Source organism: Naegleria gruberi (genome assembly GCF_000004985.1).
Source record: "Naegleria gruberi genomic scaffold NAEGRscaffold_17, whole genome shotgun sequence".
NCBI classification, from domain to species: Eukaryota; Heterolobosea; class Eutetramitea; order Acrasida; family Naegleriidae; genus Naegleria; species Naegleria gruberi.
The window spans coordinates 378163-397334 of NW_003163310.1; the positions used below are offsets into that span (position 1 = coordinate 378163).

The window sequence follows — 19172 nt, forward strand, 5'->3', positions numbered from 1 at the left end:
ATCTTTTAAATAGTAGAATATGTGATTTTTCTTCCTTTATCACTTCAATAAAGCCAGTGGCTACTCTTCTCCATTTCATTTTTTTAAGTTTTGATTTAACTTGAATCTACATATTAAATAAATTAATTTGAATATTTCCTGATTATAATATTATTTAAATTTCATATTCAAAACAGCATTCATATTATCACTTTCCAATAATGAATCCAAATTAATCCACTTTTTTGAATCGGATTTATTTTTCAATTTTGTTTTTTGTTTTTCAACAAGATTATACAATATTCTAGTTCTTTCCTGTTTTTCCAACTCATACTTGGCTTTAATTTGCATCAAGTGATTGAAAAAAGCTTGAAGTAACACTTCCGAATCATTTCCCATTTTTTTAAAGTTAAAAAAACAAAATTTTATGAAAACAATGAAAAAATTGAAATGACCCTTAGAAATAGAGGCTTATTGTCATGTTGTTAGAAGCTTTTAAGAATATCATGGAAACAATTTAATATCTACTATTTACTGTTATCATTGCTACTCCTTCGCTTCATTTTCATTTCTAATCTGGAGTTTATAAAACAGTACACCAGGCTCCGTTCTAATTCGCTCACAAAGAAAAAAAGCCTCAAAAGCCTCTTACTGTAAACAACAAACAAAATGGAATACCAACCTTTGAATCAACAAACCAAATACGATCCAAATCAAGTCTACCAACAACCACAACAAGTACCACCTCAAAATGTAGTCTACTCCCAGCAACCAATTTATACTCAAGAACAACAATATTATGCTTCAACACAACCTATTTATCAACAATCCCATGTTGTGACAACCACCACACAAGGAGATGTTGATTATTTGGAAAAGCAAAAGCAAGATCAAACTTCCATGATGTTGTTTATTATTGGTTTCTTTGTTGGTATTGTGTGGATTGTTAACTTTATTCTCGTAAGTTATTATTATTTGCTTTTTAATTTAACATGTATTATTATTAAATAGCATCGTAATTCACCAAGTGAATCCGCAAGAAAGTTTGCCAAGGCTTCAATTATTTGTTTTGCTTTGAGCTTTGTTTTTGCTGCTGTTGCTGTTGGTATTTATTTGATTGTCTTTTTCTCCATCTTCCAATCTGCTTATTAATTATTGTTATTAATATTATTCCAACTCCATCCTTCTCTCACTCCCACTTTCTAACATTTTAAACCAATTCTCCCAATATATTTATTTTAATTATTCTGTTACATTAATTTTCATTCTTATGTTCGTGCAAAGATGAACCTAGTTTCATTGAACCGGGGAAGTCAATTTTGAATTTGTTCAATTTCACACTTTACACTCAAAACGAATGTTAAGACTTGTGAAGTCCATCAGTACTCTAATAACATTACAAAAAAATGCCATCACAAGATAATACAGAACAAACAAGCTTTTCCTTCAGAGTGCGGGTTGCTGACAATGCCAAAGTTAAAGAAGAAAAGTTCATCGTGGTTGATTCTCAGAAATTACCAAAGAGCATTGATGAATTATTCAAATTGGGAAAAGCCAAATTAAATTTAAAGAAGAAGGTGCTTGCACTTTATAATGGAAAATCAGGACAAGTCATTGAATCGGATAGTATTATTCAAAAGTTATTCAATGATTTTACAACAGCTAAGAGAAAACAATTACAGGAAGAACAATTAATTGGATCAACAGGATTAGGATCAAAGCCTTCCGATGATTTATTCTTTGTTTTTTCGACCAATTTAAAACAAACTTTCCAAGGAAAGATTACGCAACCAGTTGAATCGAGTGACAATAATACAACAACATCTTCATCATCAGTTGAAAAGACACCAGAAGTAGTTGTCTTGATAAAGGACAGTTGGTTGGATGATGGAGCTATTAAACAATTGCAAGATACTGCTCGTACATTGAAATGTGTAAGAAGAGCCACTGGTCAACCTGACCTTCATCCAGGTAAAACATTCCCAGTAGGAGCTGCCATTTCAACTGTAGATTACATCTACCCACCACTCGTTGGTAATGATATTGGGTGTGGTATGAGTTTGTATCAAACTAATTTAACATCAGATAGAGGATTGAAACAATTAGAAAAATGGGTGAAACAACTCAACGGATTAGAAAGAGGAGGAATTAGCGGCGATGAAAGTAGACCTGTATTGGATGTTGAAAGAAAATTCTTTGGATTGGATTCTAGTGAGGATTTGCTTTCAGCCACATCTACTAACTCTGAAAATGTAGATTTTGAATTACATGAAGCCACAACTGAATTTATTGAAAAATATTTAACCTATTTTGATGTAGATTTGGGTCAACTCCAAGAAGTTACTCCAAATCTTGAATCGGAAGAGGGTGTTACCTCTCCGCCAAAGAGTGAAAATAAGGCCTTGGAATTTGCCATTCGTCAACTTGGTACTGTCGGAGGTGGAAATCACTTTGCAGAGCTTCAAATCGTCGAAAAGATTTGTAATGAAAAGATTTTTGAAGAAGAATTGAAACTTTCAAAGGATGCTTGCTTTTTGATGGTTCATAGTGGATCAAGATCCCTTGGTGATCATATTCTTGGAGAACATGAGGATAAATTTGGAAATAGTGGCTTGCTTTTTGACTCGGATGATGCAAAGCACTATATGAAATGTCACGACAATGCTTGTAGATGGGCAAAGGCCAACAGAGCTCTCATTGCCAGAAAGTTCCTTACTTGCATTAACGGAAATGGTAAAATGATTCTTGACATTTGCCACAACAATGTTGTAGAAAAACAAGTTGAAAATGAAAGAGTTTTCATTCACAGAAAGGGTGCTGCACCAACAGATGCTGGTTACTTCTGCATTCCTGGTTCGAGAGGATCATTCTCCTATCTTGTTCGTGGACGTGAAGAAGATATTGAAAGCCAAATTCGTTGTAATTTTTCAGCTGCACACGGTGCTGGCAGAAAATGGAAGCGTTCCAAATCAGTTGGTATGGCCGCAAAGGAAAATGTTCAATCCTTCACAGTTACTGACCTCGGATCTCATGTCATTTGTGAAGATAAGAATTTACTTTTTGAAGAACAACCTGCTGCTTACAAGGATATCGATGCAGTCATTTCAGATTTAGTTCATTTTGGGGTTGTTGAAGTTGTTGCCATTATGAGACCACTCATTACCTACAAGATGAGAAACTGTTGCCATTAATCCTAGTTAACAATGACTGGAAAACACATTGAAGCATCATTTAAGAGTAGACATTGCACTCTTTTATCCAATGATTCAAACCCTTCCTTCCAGCTTCGCCCAGGACTCAACTTTACAATGGAGGTGAATCTTCAACTCGAAATAATATCATTGCACACGCTGGGTTGAGTTTGGAAAATTTCAATTAAAATTAAAATTTTTTAAAAAAATATTTGAAAATGCTCGCCTCCAAGATCGTCCAAAGAACAACCAGCAAGATTTCTTGTTCCGCAATCAAGAAGAATGACTCTGTTCGTTGTTTCTCATCATCATCTATCATGAATGCCGAAGCTAAAAAGACACTCTTGTATGATTTCCATGCTAAACATGAGGCTACTTTTGTTGATTTTGCCGGATACAAGATGCCTGTGATGTATCAATTAAGTAAATTTAAAGATGCCTTGAAGAGAGAACATATGCAATGCAGAAATTCTGCAGCTTTGTTTGATGTTTCTCACATGGGTCAAGTTAAAGTTTCTGGTGCTGATGCTCAAGAATTCCTTGAAAAGGTCACACCTGCAAATATTATTCAATTGAAGATTAATCAAGCTCGTCTTACACAATTCACCAATGAAAATGGTGGTATTTTGGATGATTTGATGATCACAAAGAAATCCGAATCTAATGGAGTTTTTGATTTTTATGTTGTTATCAATGCTGCTTGTGTTGATAGTGACATGGCTCATTTGGCTACTCAAGTTTCCACTTTGAAGTGTGATAGAACTGGAAAGTCATTCAAGGAATCTGATTTAAAGATTGAAATGATTAATGGTAAGAGTTTAATTGCTCTCCAAGGTCCAAAGGCAGTTGAAGCCTTGTTGCCACTTTTGGAAAATGATACTGCCAGAGAAAGAGTTAAATCATTGAAATTCATGACTTGCTCTGATGAAGTTATTGTTTTACCAGGTGGTGAAAAGACCTCTGTTCAAGTTTCTAGATGTGGTTATACTGGTGAAGACGGTTTTGAAATTTCAGTTCCAGATCAATCAGTTGTTGCCATGTCAGGTGCCTTGTTGCAAGTTGGTGGTGCTGAACCATTGGTTGGTTTGGCTGGTTTGGGTTGCAGAGATACTTTGCGTCTTGAAGCTGGTTTGTGTTTGATGGGTCACGATATGACTCCAAAGATTACACCAATTGAAGCTGCTTTGAATTTCACAATTGCTAAGCGTCGTCGTGAAGAAGGTGGTTTCCCAGGTCATCATGTTGTCAAGAAGAATTTGGAAGAAGGTGTTCAACAATTGAGAGTTGGTTTCTCATATGGTCAAGAATTAGTTGGTTCTGGTAAGCCAGCTGTTATTGCTCGTGAAGGTTATAAATTCAAGGATTTGAAGACTGGTGAAGAAATTGGTTATGTGACCAGTGGTACTTTGTCACCATGTTTGGGTCATCCAATTGGTATGGGTTATATTAAGAGTGAATTTGCTAAGGAAGGTACTGAATTTGGTATTCAAATCAGAAACACTTTGCAAGTTGCCAAGATTACCAAGATGCCATTCGTTCCAACCAGATATGCTAAATAAATTTACAATCCAATTTTGAATCTTGTTCTAAAATTCAACACTTTCTAAAACTCATTACAAAAAAAATGGAAACATTACAAGATGAGTGGATTATTATTTGTTCTTTTATGAATGTTAGAAGTTTATTAAATTTTCAATTGGCATGCAGGGATTTCTATCGGATTGGATCTTGTGATATCATATGGAAGAGTATTTATCAATATTATTGGAAAAGTTGGTCATCAGATTTGCATCCGAATCAAAATATAAAGTTTGGATTGTGTGGTCATCTCTCCATCATTAACAAGGAAATGCCAACAGAAAATTACAAATATCATGTGATGGGAGTGTATGAATTGCAACATTTAAGAACGGATGGGAAGATTAAATTTCAAAAATATGAGTCAATACTGAAAAAACCACTTGATGAAATGCATTCGAAAGTGACTCACATGAAGATATCAATTTTAGGAGAAGGAAATGGAGTCACATCTCTGTTGATGAGATTGAAATTAGGAGCATTCCCACAAACAGCATTAAATATTGGAAGTCTGCCGGCTATGGAAACCTTTAGGCATGAAACTGTAAAAGAAGGAAGAAAATTCTCAATTGATTTCATTGACCTTTCAGATATTGGATATTCACGATTAATGCCATTGCTTTTGTATGGTTGTGATCTTTTCGTTCCAACATTTTCTCTCAATAATGCGCATTCTTCATTTGAAAGAGTTGAGATCAAGTGGATCCCAACAATTGAACATTACATGTGCAATGCACCAATTATAATATTGGGAACGAAACTAGATGAAAAAAGTAATACACACGTTATTACAGAGAAGAAGTTATCACAACAGTCTAATTGTATCACTTATTATGAAATATCAGCACTCACAGCAGATGATGACCAAATGAATCAATTTGTTGAGCTATGTGTCAAATCTGTTCTCATGACTCACAAACCAATAATAACAAGTGAGAACAGCTTTGCAACAACTTTTGGAAAACCAAAAAAATGTTTCCTTCAATAGAAACTCGGTAATGTTTATTTGACAAAGTATTTGCTGTAAAAGGATTTGAGTGGCTGTAGGGTCTCTTGACTTTCAGTCATGCTATTGGACTGTGAAACATGATCTGGAGAATTATTAGAATACCGAGATGAAGTAGAGGAAGATGGATTAAATTGAGGAGGATTAGGAGAGCAGAATGACTCGATTATATTTGTCTCATTGAGAAGGGTATCACTAAGCAATGGGTTTTGAGTAGATGAATTTACAGAGAAGGATTGCCTTGTTGAGTTCTTTAGATATACTTCTACTTTTTCTATATTGTCTGTGGATCCAACAATTTTGAATGCAATTTCATTGGATGAGCTCGACAGACCAGGGGACATTGGAATGGAATTAATACTTGCCAGTGTTGTCATGTTTGGTGTTGTCTGAACGTCACGAAGCATGCTTGTTTGACACGATTTACAATCTCGCTTTTCTTCGTCGTCACTTGAAACAGAAGTATTGCATTCTCTCTTTGGTTGAGGTTTTTGGAAATGTTTGGCATATGTGGATTTTACAGGTTCTCGTGAGCTAATCTTTTTGGAAATATTTTCTACTGCTTGGTTTGCTCTGGATTTGGAGGTTGACGATGTCAAAGGTTTTTTCAACTCTGTCTTCTTTGAAGGCTCTGGTTTTGTATATTTGGAGGTTGGTGTTTTTGATCTTGTTGTTGCGACTTTAGATTTGATAGATGTCTCTTTCTTCTCTTCCTTCATCGAGCTTACCTTAACGGATTGCGGCCTCTTTGGAGTTGTACTTTTTCTTGATGGTTTAATCCTTCTTGGCTCATAATTTTCCTTGTCACTATCAACAGAGCTTATGGAAATATCAGCCTTCTTTTTCTTTGAGTTTTTAGCAGATTTTCCAGAGAAGATTTCATTTTCCATATATTTTTCTCCATAATTATCAAGTTTTGTAAATAATTCATCTGTGTTTGTCGACATATTTGAGGCAGTAGATATCATATCATCCACAGGTCCCATTCTGTTTGATCTCAATGGAGTGACAGAAGAAAGAGATGTATCAATATCTCTTGGCTTGTATGTATTCGAGAATTCTGTCAACTTCCCATAAAGATCACTCAAAGAATCATCCAAATTATGCTGAGTAGGTTTAGGTTTTGATTTTTCATTGTATTTTTCCAAATATCGTTTCAAAGCACTTGCTGTAGAGTCAATTGAATCGTCCATACTGATGTTTTCTGAAATCTTTGAAGATAATTTCTTGTTGGAAGGATGAATAAGGCTGCTATCACTCAAGTCATCGTATGCAGCATAGGAAGATCGTTTTGAGGCACTTGAGGTTGTTTTTTTGACATTACTTTCAATCTCCTTTGCTAAATTATTCATCTCCTCCCACTTTGTTGATACCGATGAAGAGTTAGACATCATGGAAGAATTTAGACTTTTCATATTTCCAAGAGCAGCAGTACTTGTTGTGGTGACACTAATATTATGATGTTTTTGTACACTAGGTGGCGTAAGCCTTGACATTAAACTCGACAATAATTCTGATGAATCCTCATCCCCAGTTGTTGGACTCTTTCTTCTCGGGGTTGAATTTACTGATGATGGATAACTTCTCACAACATACGATGATGAACGGTCCGTATCCTCTCCAGCGTCAGAAACAGTTGACGACGACGAGGAAGAATATTTACTCATTTTTTTGTGTCTAATGAAGTTTTGCGCTTAATTTTTTAAGCAACCTCAAAAATGTAGAATTTTGGCGGGAAGAAAAAGGCGGTAACAGATAAACTTTAAATTAAAACCTTATTGAAATAGATGAATAGAATGAAAACCTCATATTTAATAATCCACTAATAAATCATGCAAGAATTGTTTACGAGCTTGATTCATAACTTTGGTCTTTTTGGTTGAGCTTTGAACACCACCTGCCTTCTTTCTCTTCTTCTTATTAGATTCTGCTTCTTCCAAAACAGTCTTGGCTTCAGGATTTAAAAGCTTTTCTTCAATTTTCTTTTCTTGTTTCTTTAATTTCTTGACATCTTTTTCCTTTTCCTTAACATCGACCACATCAACCAAATTCAAATCAAACAAACCAATGGCATTGTAAAATCTGATATTTTCCAAAGAGCAACTTGCTAAATATTTGGCATCTCTTGAAATACTCAAATCGAAAATTGGTTCATTAGTTTGATCTGTTAATCTATGTTGACGTTTAGTATTCTTAGTGTTAAGTCCAAATATGACACCATCATCTGATGCATAGGTCAAATAACCTTCCTTAACTAGTTTCATTACTGAAATATTACTGGTCAATGTCGAAATACATCTATTTGGTTGATATAATTTGTGTGATTGGAATTCATAAATAGTTCCTGATGATCCAGCAGCATAAATAAAATCACCATTTGACATGGTAGCAATTCCAACAAGGTCATCATTCACTCCTTCAGTCACACCAACACCAGTTGGCTTTGATTTTTTCATATCCACAACACTAATACATCCATCAGCTCCAGCAGAATATAACATTCCAGATTCTGGAGCAAAAGCAAAGCAACTAATATAATCTCCATGTTCCTTATATGATTGAATGGCTTTCTTTTGACGAACGTCCCAAATTCTAACAACTCCTTCATCATCTCCTGTTGCAACTCTATCATCATCAATAACGATGAGTGAATTAATTGGTGATTTGTGAGCATCCTTAATTGAAAATTTAACTGATGCCTTTTTAACATCCACAACATTGAAACGACGATCGGAACCACATGAAAGCATTGTTTTACCATCATCGGAGAAGAAGATTTTACGACAAGCTTCATTGTGATGATTAAATGTGGCTACACAAGTATTTTCAATTTCAATAGAGTATTTATATCTTTTGATGATGAATTTAATTAATATTAATATTAAATAAATTATTTAATTAATAGTTTGCAACTATGTGGATTACTCACATTTTAGTTTCACCTGTCACTAAAGCAACAGCTAATAAATCCAATTTAGGATGAAAATCAATAGAAAAAACAGATTCCGATTCGATAATTGGCTTTGGGACGTAGATTTTTTGATTCTTTTCATCATTCTTCACAATGAAATGTTCATTCAAAGAATAGTCAATCTCATCAACAGATTCACGCACGTCTTCTTCTTTGATCATTTTTTTCAAGTTCAAAAAATAACTTGATTTTAATTCATTTCAAGAAAACATGGTTGAATTATTGAATTGTTGAGTGAATGAAGAGGATGTTTATTTCTTTCTCTTCTTGGCTTGCTTATTCTTAATGGATCCAATTGCATTGAGAACTCTTTTACTCTCAATTTCAGCTGCCTTCTTCTTTTTCTTGTCTGCTTCGAATATGAATCGTTCGAGGGGAGTCATTTCTTCTACTTTTTTACTTCTGATGGCTTGCCTCTTCTTTCTCTCTGTTAGAATTGGTTGAATGTACGAATCAACTTCCTCCCTCGACATATTCATTCGTTCTAGACAGAAAGTGTAAAATCCTTGCCAATTCAATTTTGGTGGGTCAGTAGAAGAAGAAGAAGCAGTAACTTGAGACGATGAGGATTGAGTTGATGGATCACTATCAATATCTGCCCAAACAAAATCTGAAAGAGAATCATCTACTTGTGGTTTCGTGTAGGCATCAATAATCTTACTATCTGGGAATCCTTCTGGGAAGATGAATTTCTTCTTGGAACCCTTGTAATTGAATTGGAAATCACCCTTTTTACCCCATGATTTTTGAGTTCGTCCCATATTGAAAGTGTCGTCCTCAACCCATAATTTGAAATCCTTCAATCCCTGGGTAACTTCTTCTAAATTATCTTCATCGAGTTCTTTTTCTTCAGGGTTGAAGGCGTCCACAACTTGAGTTGCTGTCACAGGACCAACATTATGTACACCATCCGTATAGTCAGAGCCCAATAAAAGAGCTATCTGAATTAGATTAGTCCTTGTAAATCCCAAAACTTTGAAAATATTATCCATTCTATATTCTTCAATAATATTCTTGTCGATATGCCTTGTCGATCCAAATACATTTCTATATACACAATTTGCACCGAACAAAAACAAGTCAGAATCCTCAGTAATGACAGCATCCACTAAATTATGTTTAGATAAAAATCCACATTGAGCATCGGCTTCGCTAGGTGAAACCAAGTAAGGAACACCAAGATAGGTCAATAAATCTTTGGCCAGGTCCACCAAGGCGAAGAAGAGATTTGTTGTTTTCGACTTGGAGTTAAAGAGATCGATCATTGGGTAATCAGAGTCGAACATGGCCTGCTCAAACCTAGCCGCATTCATTTCTTGCATTCTTGCCTCTTCATCGCTAACCAGAGGAACCGAACTCATTTTCAATAATGCTTCCTGTTCATTTTCAAATGAATCATCCATAGAGTTCATGGATTCATTTGTAATTGATACACTTGATTGGGAGGGAGTGACTTCTTCCACTTCATCATCGCTGCTGTCGATTTGAACAGGTTCAAAATCATCTTCAATGACTACTTGTTCATCAATATCTATTGGTATTGGTTCTTCTGGTTGAGCCTGCACTTCATCCCACTCATCTGTGTCACCTCCAGCCACAGCTGGTGGTGATTTACCTTGAACCTCCTCAAATTCATCCTCCTCCACTAATTGAGCGGTTTCCCATTCTTCATTCATGTTTCGTCTAATAGAATCCCCACTTTCCACTATTGTTGAAAATATTGAATCTGGTAGCATATCACTATCAGAAATATTATCAAGATCATTATTTGAAAATGTTATTTGAATTTCATCGTCTTCATCATCAAATTCATTTTCTACATTGATAGGAGCTTTACCTTTTGCAGCAGGTAGTATTTCCTCTTGCTCTACAACTTCCTTTCTTGAGAGAAAGTCGCTAAATCTTTGAATTGTTTCCTTACTTAACTCTGCCTTTTGAGTATTGATAGGAGTCTCTCTTTGTTCTTTTTCTTTTGGTGGAGTTTTCTCGAGGAGGACATATCCTTGATTTGGATTTGATGCCAGTCTACCACCTGCTACAATTTGAAAGTTTCCAATGTCACCTTCCACAGAGGAAATCGATGAAGAGGCTCTATTCGACTTTGGAGTTGTTTGTGAAGCTGATTGGAAAATTGATGGCTCCTCATCCTCTTCAAAGAATCCCATACCCATTTCATCAGATTCTTGTTCCACTTCTACTTCCACTGGCTCCTCTTTAACCATTGTTATTTCATCATTGCTTTGTGAAGATCCAATATTCTGAGGTAGAGAATCCAATAAATGTTGTCTCTCTGAAACTTCCAATAATTTCTTCAATTGTAATGATGCTTGACTTCCCTTAATAAAAGAATCAAGTTGAGTAGTAGAGAATTTTTCAGGAGTCTTTTTCTTCAAATCTCTAATATGGGAATCGGGTTTGAATCTCTTAGATCTACGCAGTTGTTTGATAATATCCTGTTGAATTTCCTTTGGCAGTTGTGTAAAAACCTCTGGATCAACTCCAGATCCTAAATCCAAATTTGCATTCATATCCACTCTTTCAATAGCTTCAAATGAATCATTCATTGCTCCTTCATAATTTCTCTCATCACACAATATTGAAACTTCTTCATCCTTTACACTTGTTTGTTGATTGTTTGAACTATTTACACCACTCGAACTTGCAACACCACTACTTGATGCAACCGACGAAGAAGATGATGATGGCATTGCAAAATCAAAATCCTCCTCATATTTTGGTGACTCAGGTTCCTTAGCTTTTTTCATATTTATCAATTTTCTATCTATGGAAGAAACTCCCGAATGTTTCTCCAACATTCTTCTATTCAATAACTTTTTCGCCACTTTTTTCAATCGAAAATTATGTTTGGTTGATCTCATTCTTCTCTTTTGAATTGTTTTCTGTTTTACAAGTGGAGTTGCACCATCAAATATAAAAATTGGTTTGATGTCATAATATAATAATTTACAAATTCTCTTAAATAAAGCCTTCAAATATCTAACTTGAGAAAACGATGCTTGACCTGTTTGATTATTGGCTCCTCGACCAAAGAAGAATTCATCATCATGATCCTCTAATCCCATTCCGAGCATGAATTGATGAAGCCAAACACTAATATCCACAGCAACAGTCTTTCCCGAGAGTACATCAAGACTCTGCACTTGAAATGCCGCAGGACGCAACAAATCCCACAACCCTTTTACGCCCATTTTTTTTATAAAATTGAAAAATTCTTGTAAACAATCGAACTCAACATTGAAAAAACTTCACTAATTTCATTTATCAATTATGGGGTTTCTTTTGGTTGTTAGTCTGATTCGGAAAGAATGAGAGCTTTATTCATTCTACACCCTTTTTCCAAACAAAATTACTAAGGGCAGAAAGTGAAACATCATCACAAGTGACAATTGAATTATTTACAATGGCAAATTTGACAATTAACCATGGGTTGTTTGGGTTGGAGTGGTCTGGATTGCAATCACCAATAAAAGCAACAATTTTATCCAAATGTTGAACGCTTTCATCAGCTTTGGTCAACTCTTTCAATTTTTCTGAATTATCAACTACTTTGAGCACCATTTGAGATTTTGTAATCAGCTTGCTTTCATTGAGAATTGTAAAATTGAATTGAGGAAGTTTCTTTTCCAAGAATTGAGAATATTGTTCACACAATCCCTCCTTCTCAATCAAATCACAATTCAAATAGACATGATTCTTCTCCTGTGAAATTCTATTCCAAAAATATGAATCCATTTCCAATAACCATTGTCTATGAAATTCCGAATCTTCACAGCCAGGTGGAAGAGCTCTCTGAACATATTCCCTCCAAAAGTCAATTTGTAAATACTCCTCCCCAACTTCTTGCTGAGTTTGTACATGTCTAGAAGATCTGACATTGACTTGTCCCTTTCTCTTACTCTCATAATCAACCCATTGTTTCCACAAATTGTGATGAAGTTGCACTTGTTTTTGTAAAAGATCAATCTCTCTCTTCTGTTGGACCATTACAATGTAAAAGAGATATGAGACGAGAGCTGTCAATACAACGAGCCACAATCCTTGAATTGCTGATAGTGAAGATGGGCTGGAGGAGGCCATCTGTGTAGCTGTTGGTATGTTTTTTTTAATTGTCTGATCAGATTGAATATCGGAAGAGGAAACACGTGTTTTTTCAGAATCAAATTTGGACACTTGACTTCCGATATCACATCTTAATACTTGCATAGAGGATGAGAAACTTGAGGAATTTTGATACTTAATTTTGTCTATTTTACAATTTCTGTAAATATTTGTAGTAACCTTAAACGTCAAAGTTTGTGAATCTGACTAACTTAATCAAGCTAAACAAACCCAGTACTACTAATTTAACATTTTACTTGACGATATTGCTCTTCCTTGTATCCATTCACAAAGAACTTTTCAGACAACTAATACAACCAATAAACTGGAAAATTCGTTCATTTCAATTTCTTTTACAAATTCAAACAGTGATGGTATTAATATTGTCATCATCTTTGTCATTGTGTAATTGTTTTAAATAGCAAGTGTTATATAATAAATTTAGGAGTATACATTTATTTACAGAATAATTATTGTCTTGGAGCACCTCTTCCTCGTCCTCCAGAGATACTAGATGACATTCCTCGTCCTGCACCAAGTGGTTGCATTCCTTGTTGTGTTGATACAGCTCCTAGAGATGTTGGTCCTGACATTAATCCAACAGGAACCATTCCGATCATTGTTTGTGGAACAACTTGTCCTCTTAGTGGCATTCCTCTAGCAGCAGACATAGCTACACCTGAAGTTGCACCAGCAACTCCCTTTGGAATGGATGATGTATTGGTGGTAGCTTGTTTTGCAAGTATTGATTTAACTCGAGAGTCTTCTGCTGGTGGCGGTCCTTCAACAACAATTGAAATTATATTTTCTCCACGAATAAGTAAAAATCCAAGGCTTCTCTTTTGTTCAACTTCTTCTCCTTTACTTCCTTTTGGTATAATCTTTCTAAATTCCTCACAATCAGCAACAACTAGATTCATAAATTTATCAAAAGCCATAAATTTTCCTACTATTTGTCTACCATCTTGAAGAGTTATTCTCATACGATAGTTGAGAAATTGGTAGAGTTTAGAGTTTTTTGGCATTGACTATGATCCGATTAATCCACACACAATTTCATTAGTTCATACAATCATCATTATCCACAAATTATTGTCATTAATTTAATATAATATATTGAATGTTATATTAGAATAATAAACACAATAAATAATATCATCAAATTGTCATTATGATCAGCTTTAAAATAAAACAAAAAAATCACCTACCATTTTTTCGTATTTTTTTATAAATAATAATTAAAATTCTAATTGAAGATGAAGTAATAGCGTCAACAGAAAGTTGACCTTTGCAAATAATTTTACTAGTAATGAACTGCAGTTGCAATAATTAAATTGAACTATACAGATTATATTTCAACACTTTCTGGAATGTCAGTATTTGGTGCAAGCTCAAGAGATGGTTCGTATGGTGTAGATTCTTCTTCGGCTTCACCACCAACATTTTCTTCTTCAGCACCACCTTGACTTGATCTCTTTTTCTTCTTTGGGGATGGCTCTACTGTATTGTCATCTTCAAATTGGAATTCCTCTTCTCCATCTTCTTGAGAGTATGGCTTAGGTCTGTATGGAGATGTGGAGAATGAATCGTCCTTATTTACATTATCTTCATCGTTGTTTTGTTCGTTTTGTTCATTATTTTCATCTTGTTCCTCTTCTCGGTTATCATCTTGATTTTCCTCTTCATCACCCTCGTGATAAGATGGAAGAACACTCTTAGATTGACCTTTCTTTCTCTTTCTTTTACGTTGTTCCTTATTATGTACAGCTTTTTGATAACGAGAACTAAATGTTGATCGTCCCCATTCCATAGCTTTATGAACTCGATTACTAAAAGATTGAGATTCCATAAAGGAGAGAGCTTCATCCATTTGTAAATCTGGAAAAACAGTCCTGCACCAATCGTGAAGTGTATCAAGATAGATATTGAGTCTCTTTGTCAGTACTTGTTTTTCATTACCACTATCCAATGGTACATTTGCTAATTGTTTAAATTCCTTATTCTCACTCAAAGCTTGATGTAACACATGGAAACCCATCTGTTTATCTGTATACTTTTCAATTCTTCTATACTTGAGTGGAAGTTTTGGACCTTCATCTTGTTGAGTAGCACCACTTGCATCACCATCAGCAGTTGTAACACCAGCAGCCTTTTTACGTGTAATCTTCTTTACAGCACTTGCTTTGGCAGCTGATGTTTTTGCTGCGGAAGAATTGGTGACTGATTTTCTTGATGCTTTTGAAGGTGGTCTTCTACTCTCCTCCTCATCATATGATTCCAAAAGCGCTCTTTCTTCTCTCAAAAGTTCATATTTTTGGTCATCATTTTCAAATTCAATAAAACCATCAAATTCGTCCTCGTATAATTCCTCCAAATCACGACGATTACGTGAAGACATTTTTTTTACTTGTTTTTAATAATTATTTGAATGGCGTAACGATTGAAAAGTGGCGCCAAAATTTTATCCTGAGTGATTACTTTTCACATTTATTATTTATTGCTCAACTCGTAAGCAAGGTAATCTTTCATATCCAATATGATTTTCTTATTTCTAACAAATCTTCTGCATTATTAAAGATAGCTAAGCACTTTAAAATTCATTGACCAGATGTAAATATAAAAAGAATGTTCAACAATATTCAACTACAGCCAACGGAATTTTATTTCAAGCTTTATTTGTCTCTCAAAATTCTACAAAGAATTCTCAAAAAAATGCGTCAATTACTTCTCTTCTTCATTGTTCTTCTTGCCTTAATGAGTGTTTGTTGTGGCTTCGATGTTAAGGTCGCATTGCCTGCTTCAACAACCACCTCACATCAAACCCCTGAGAAAAAACTGGTCAAATCATCAGCAACCTGCCACTTTGGAGAAAGAACAGGTTTACCACCAATTATATGCAGTGATTGCAAGTATTGCAATAAAGCTCCAACATGCACAAATTTCAATGGAGAGAAGAGCATATTTAACTCTCTACAATTCGAAAACAAAAACCTTGCTTGTAAATTGGCAATGATGAGAGAGCACTGTGCCAGTTCTGATCCAACAAATGATAATTTGTGGACGGTAGTTTCACCCAGTTATTATCCTTATTATAATCCAACTTACAGATTCAAACTTTGTAAACGTTGGACTAACAAAATGTCTTCTATTTGTTACTCTAGCTATGATGTTGAATATGATAGTGATTGTTGGGATGATCCAACATTCAGTTTTTCAGAGGCAATGGCAAGTGATGGACTTTGTAAGTTTGGTGAGCTCGTAGGAAAAGCTCCTCAACCGTGTCCGAATTGCACAGCATGTGGAAATGGAAATTATCCAACATGCTTCACATATAATTCTCAATTACAAATGAAAAAGCTCATTAATAATTATGGTGGCCTTGTAAATGAAGACTGTTTCGTTGATGTAAAACAATTGGTATGTGCTCAATATCATCCAAAGAATCAGGGATACCATTATAAGATATGGTCACCTTTTCAGGCTTGTAGATCTGTCTGTGAAAAGAAAAGGAATATGTTGTGTTATCCAGAATGGTATAATTGCAACGATTTTCCAACAGCTGATTGTTGGGATGGATCTATTACTGTGTCAGGAAGTTATGGATTCTTCCAAATTGTTCCGTTCAAGATAATTTTTGGATTGTTTGTTCTTATTTTAAGTCTCTTCTAAACTATTATAATTAAACTAATCAATGAATTCATTATTTACTTCTATTGCTCATAAAAAAGTGACTTTTTACCTTTGGATAGAGACTTATATTCAACATTGTGGATGGAGAAAAGAATGATTATCAAGGTATTGTCTAATGCTGTATATGAAAACAAATATATGAATAATAATTCATAATTATGTATTCCCGTGTAGTCCAATGGCTAGGATACCTGGCTTTCACCCAGGAGGTCCGGGTTCAATTCCCGGCATGGGAGAATACTTTTGAATAGGTATATCTTTCAATCTTTATTGTCCTCAATATTTTTTGCGCTAGTCTTTTTACGGGCGTATCAATTCTCTCAACAAACTCCGAATAACAATATTGTGCTCACCTTGCTTCTCAACTACCTACCAAAATCTACCTCACTATCAAATTTGCTTAGATTTTAAATCTTTGAGTAATACAGAGGATAATCCCACAGGGGTAATGGAGCAAATAACCCCGATAACACCAATAAACAATAAAATTCAAATTTTGCGCTTCAAAAAAATATTTCAACAACGTTGAAGGCTTTGAATAGGTGAATCACACAAAAACTCGCTCTCAAGTCTTCCTTCCCATCTTCATCAATTATTTTTGTTGTTTTGTTGTGGTTTTTTTTATTGATTAACACTACCAGTCGTCATCATTACCCGATCCAATTTTAACCTTCTCTTATACATCACCAATTTTGCCAAAATGTTGAGGACATTATTTGCTTGCACAGTTTTGATTATGTGCTCGCTGATTTCAGTGACCCTTGCCCAAGAACACTATTGTTCATCTTCTAATGTGACATTGCTTCATTGGAATGTTACCGATCCAAGTTTCCCTAATTCTCCATATCCACTTTATTTCCCACAACTTCCTGACCTCCAATTTATGGTTGACATTGATGGAGCTCCACAACCAATGAAAACTAATGATAATATTTATGATGCTTTGAAGGGAACAACATTCTCAATGATGTTCCACGTTGTTAAAAACAAGGAAGATAAGGCCTTCTACAAGACTGTTTACGTCATGAACTCCAAGCATCAAGGAGGTAGTGTCCAAAAATTGATGGATTGCAACATTAGAGTTGCTCAAAATGAAATGGCCTACTGTGATGGTTTGACAATGCTTCCAAATACTGTTACAACTGAAGGAAAGAATCAATACTCTTTATGGAATATTATTTCTGGAAGACAATTCGGAAGTGGTGATTTGAGTTCATCTATTATCCCATATTTATATACATCCGATATTACTTCATATGGTGTTAATGCTTCAATTACTGATGCTATTGCTATATTCCCAATTATTCTTACAAATGTTGACAAGGATCCAATTTATGCTAAAGATGGTTCCATTTCAGGATATGAAACTTTGACTTCTGCCAACAATGTCACTTCCAACATTTTTGTTAAACCAATTTTACTTTTGGATGTTATTAATAATCAAACCAATCAAAACGAAATTTTGGCTTTGCACAAGTCAGATGCTAATGCTATCCGTATTATTAGAATCACTCCTTTCCATGAATCATTTGGAATTACTTCTCAATACCTTCTCGTTCCTTCAATCCAAAGTGAAACTTTAAAGCCAACTATGGTCCAAAACAATGCTAGAATTGTCTACAGCTCAAAGAGAGGATTGTTGCATGCTGTTGTCACCCTCTACAAGGATCAACAAGTTGCTTTCGAAAACTACCACAGACTTGAACATGACAAGTTTATCAAATTCTCCTCAAATGCTCAATTTGTCAATGTTCTCATTACTCTTGATGCTTCAGATCTCAGCAATTTGAAGGTTGTCAAGGTTTCTCAAATCCTCACTGCTAACAATGTTAAATCAACTGCCGAACTTCTTGCTAGTGGAAATGTCAAGACATGGAAGCTCAATGATATTACTTTATCTGGTGATTCTGAACAATATGTTGTAGTTGTTGGTACTATGATCTATACTGCCGAAGGTGAAACTGATAAGAATGGTTTTATTTATACTGTCAATATTGATGACTATACTCCATTCCAATCTACTCCAGTTGCTGAAAGATTCTCTCTCATCACTGATGATGAAGCTCAAATTAGTAATTCAGATGCTCTCACTGTTACTGCTAATTTCTATGGACTCAATGATACTATTGCTGTTGGTTCAGTCATTCGTACCAAGCTTAAGGATGATCCATTCTATGTTGAACCAAAGTTGGTGGGTTATGTTCACTTATACAGTGCCTCAAATCTTGATGAACCTCTTGGATCAAAGATCATGAGAGAAAACCAAGGTATTAATCGTTTGTTCAAGGTTGAATACTTCCCAGGTCAATCCAAAGACTCCCATGCCCACATCTTCCTTGGATGGAATATCAATGATAATGGTGCTGTTGTCTCTACTCTTTCATTCTCTTGTATTCCAAAGGTTATTAGAGATGGATGGCAATACATGTTGATTGGAGTTTTTGGTGGTGAATTCCTTATTTGCGTCTTGATTGGTGTTATTTACTTTGTTGTAAAGAAGGTTAGAGCCAAGTTTACTGCCAACAAGGAATACGAACAAGTTTAATTTATTAATTCATTAAAAAACACTCTGTGTATTCAGAGAATAAAATCTTAAATTATTCAATGTATGCTCAAGTAAGGTTGTCCACAGAAAAAA

The 19172-nt window shown here is 34.9% G+C and overlaps 11 protein-coding genes and 1 non-coding gene across 12 annotated transcripts; 6 read left to right on the forward strand and 6 right to left on the reverse strand.

Annotated features, from left to right (window-relative positions):
- Positions 1 to 648: 648 nt before the first annotated feature.
- NAEGRDRAFT_66251 (uncharacterized protein) lies at positions 649 to 1131 on the forward strand (the record flags this gene model as incomplete). The annotated part of the gene is made up of 2 exons (XM_002678512.1): positions 649 to 939; positions 991 to 1131. The coding sequence occupies 2 exons, from the start codon at positions 649 to 651 to the stop codon at positions 1129 to 1131; spliced, it is 432 nt and encodes a 143-aa protein (XP_002678558.1).
- Positions 1132 to 1385: 254 nt separating this feature from the next.
- Positions 1386 to 3170, forward strand: NAEGRDRAFT_66252 (uncharacterized protein; the record flags this gene model as incomplete). The annotated part of the gene is made up of 1 exon (XM_002678513.1): positions 1386 to 3170. The coding sequence occupies one exon, from the start codon at positions 1386 to 1388 to the stop codon at positions 3168 to 3170; it is 1785 nt and encodes a 594-aa protein (XP_002678559.1).
- Positions 3171 to 3385: 215 nt separating this feature from the next.
- NAEGRDRAFT_77345 (aminomethyltransferase) lies at positions 3386 to 4747 on the forward strand (the record flags this gene model as incomplete). The annotated part of the gene is made up of 1 exon (XM_002678514.1): positions 3386 to 4747. Exon 1 carries the CDS (start codon positions 3389 to 3391, stop codon positions 4727 to 4729), a length of 1341 nt encoding a protein of 446 aa, XP_002678560.1. The 5' UTR covers positions 3386 to 3388.
- A 983-nt stretch (positions 4748 to 5730) lies between these two features.
- On the reverse strand, positions 5731 to 7427 carry NAEGRDRAFT_57710 (uncharacterized protein). Its single transcript, XM_002678624.1, has one exon. It carries the CDS (start codon positions 7419 to 7421, stop codon positions 5751 to 5753), a length of 1671 nt encoding a protein of 556 aa, XP_002678670.1. The 5' UTR covers positions 7422 to 7427; the 3' UTR covers positions 5731 to 5750.
- Positions 7428 to 7565: 138 nt separating this feature from the next.
- On the reverse strand, positions 7566 to 8886 carry NAEGRDRAFT_32806 (uncharacterized protein; the record flags this gene model as incomplete). The annotated part of the gene is made up of 2 exons (XM_002678625.1): positions 7566 to 8604; positions 8684 to 8886. 2 exons carry the CDS (start codon positions 8884 to 8886, stop codon positions 7566 to 7568), a joined length of 1242 nt encoding a protein of 413 aa, XP_002678671.1.
- A 90-nt stretch (positions 8887 to 8976) lies between these two features.
- On the reverse strand, positions 8977 to 11934 carry NAEGRDRAFT_48232 (uncharacterized protein; the record flags this gene model as incomplete). The annotated part of the gene is made up of 1 exon (XM_002678626.1): positions 8977 to 11934. One exon carries the CDS (start codon positions 11932 to 11934, stop codon positions 8977 to 8979), a length of 2958 nt encoding a protein of 985 aa, XP_002678672.1.
- Positions 11935 to 12064: 130 nt separating this feature from the next.
- On the reverse strand, positions 12065 to 12823 carry NAEGRDRAFT_66257 (uncharacterized protein; the record flags this gene model as incomplete). Its single annotated transcript, XM_002678627.1, has 1 exon — positions 12065 to 12823. The coding sequence occupies one exon, from the start codon at positions 12821 to 12823 to the stop codon at positions 12065 to 12067; it is 759 nt and encodes a 252-aa protein (XP_002678673.1).
- A 791-nt stretch (positions 12824 to 13614) lies between these two features.
- On the reverse strand, positions 13615 to 13863 carry NAEGRDRAFT_4357 (uncharacterized protein; the record flags this gene model as incomplete). The annotated part of the gene is made up of 1 exon (XM_002678628.1): positions 13615 to 13863. A coding segment is annotated over one exon (249 nt), but the record flags the coding sequence as incomplete, so codon positions are not given.
- Positions 13864 to 14192: 329 nt separating this feature from the next.
- Positions 14193 to 15242, reverse strand: NAEGRDRAFT_48234 (uncharacterized protein; the record flags this gene model as incomplete). Its single annotated transcript, XM_002678629.1, has 1 exon — positions 14193 to 15242. The coding sequence occupies one exon, from the start codon at positions 15240 to 15242 to the stop codon at positions 14193 to 14195; it is 1050 nt and encodes a 349-aa protein (XP_002678675.1).
- Positions 15243 to 15556: 314 nt separating this feature from the next.
- On the forward strand, positions 15557 to 16513 carry NAEGRDRAFT_66260 (uncharacterized protein; the record flags this gene model as incomplete). Its single annotated transcript, XM_002678515.1, has 1 exon — positions 15557 to 16513. One exon carries the CDS (start codon positions 15557 to 15559, stop codon positions 16511 to 16513), a length of 957 nt encoding a protein of 318 aa, XP_002678561.1.
- Positions 16514 to 16698: 185 nt separating this feature from the next.
- Positions 16699 to 16770, forward strand: NAEGRDRAFT_t249. Its single transcript has one exon. It is a non-coding gene; the product is annotated as a tRNA-Glu (tRNA).
- A 464-nt stretch (positions 16771 to 17234) lies between these two features.
- Positions 17235 to 19120, forward strand: NAEGRDRAFT_79328 (uncharacterized protein; the record flags this gene model as incomplete). The annotated part of the gene is made up of 1 exon (XM_002678516.1): positions 17235 to 19120. One exon carries the CDS (start codon positions 17235 to 17237, stop codon positions 19077 to 19079), a length of 1845 nt encoding a protein of 614 aa, XP_002678562.1. The 3' UTR covers positions 19080 to 19120.
- Between the last annotated feature and the right edge of the window lie 52 nt (positions 19121 to 19172).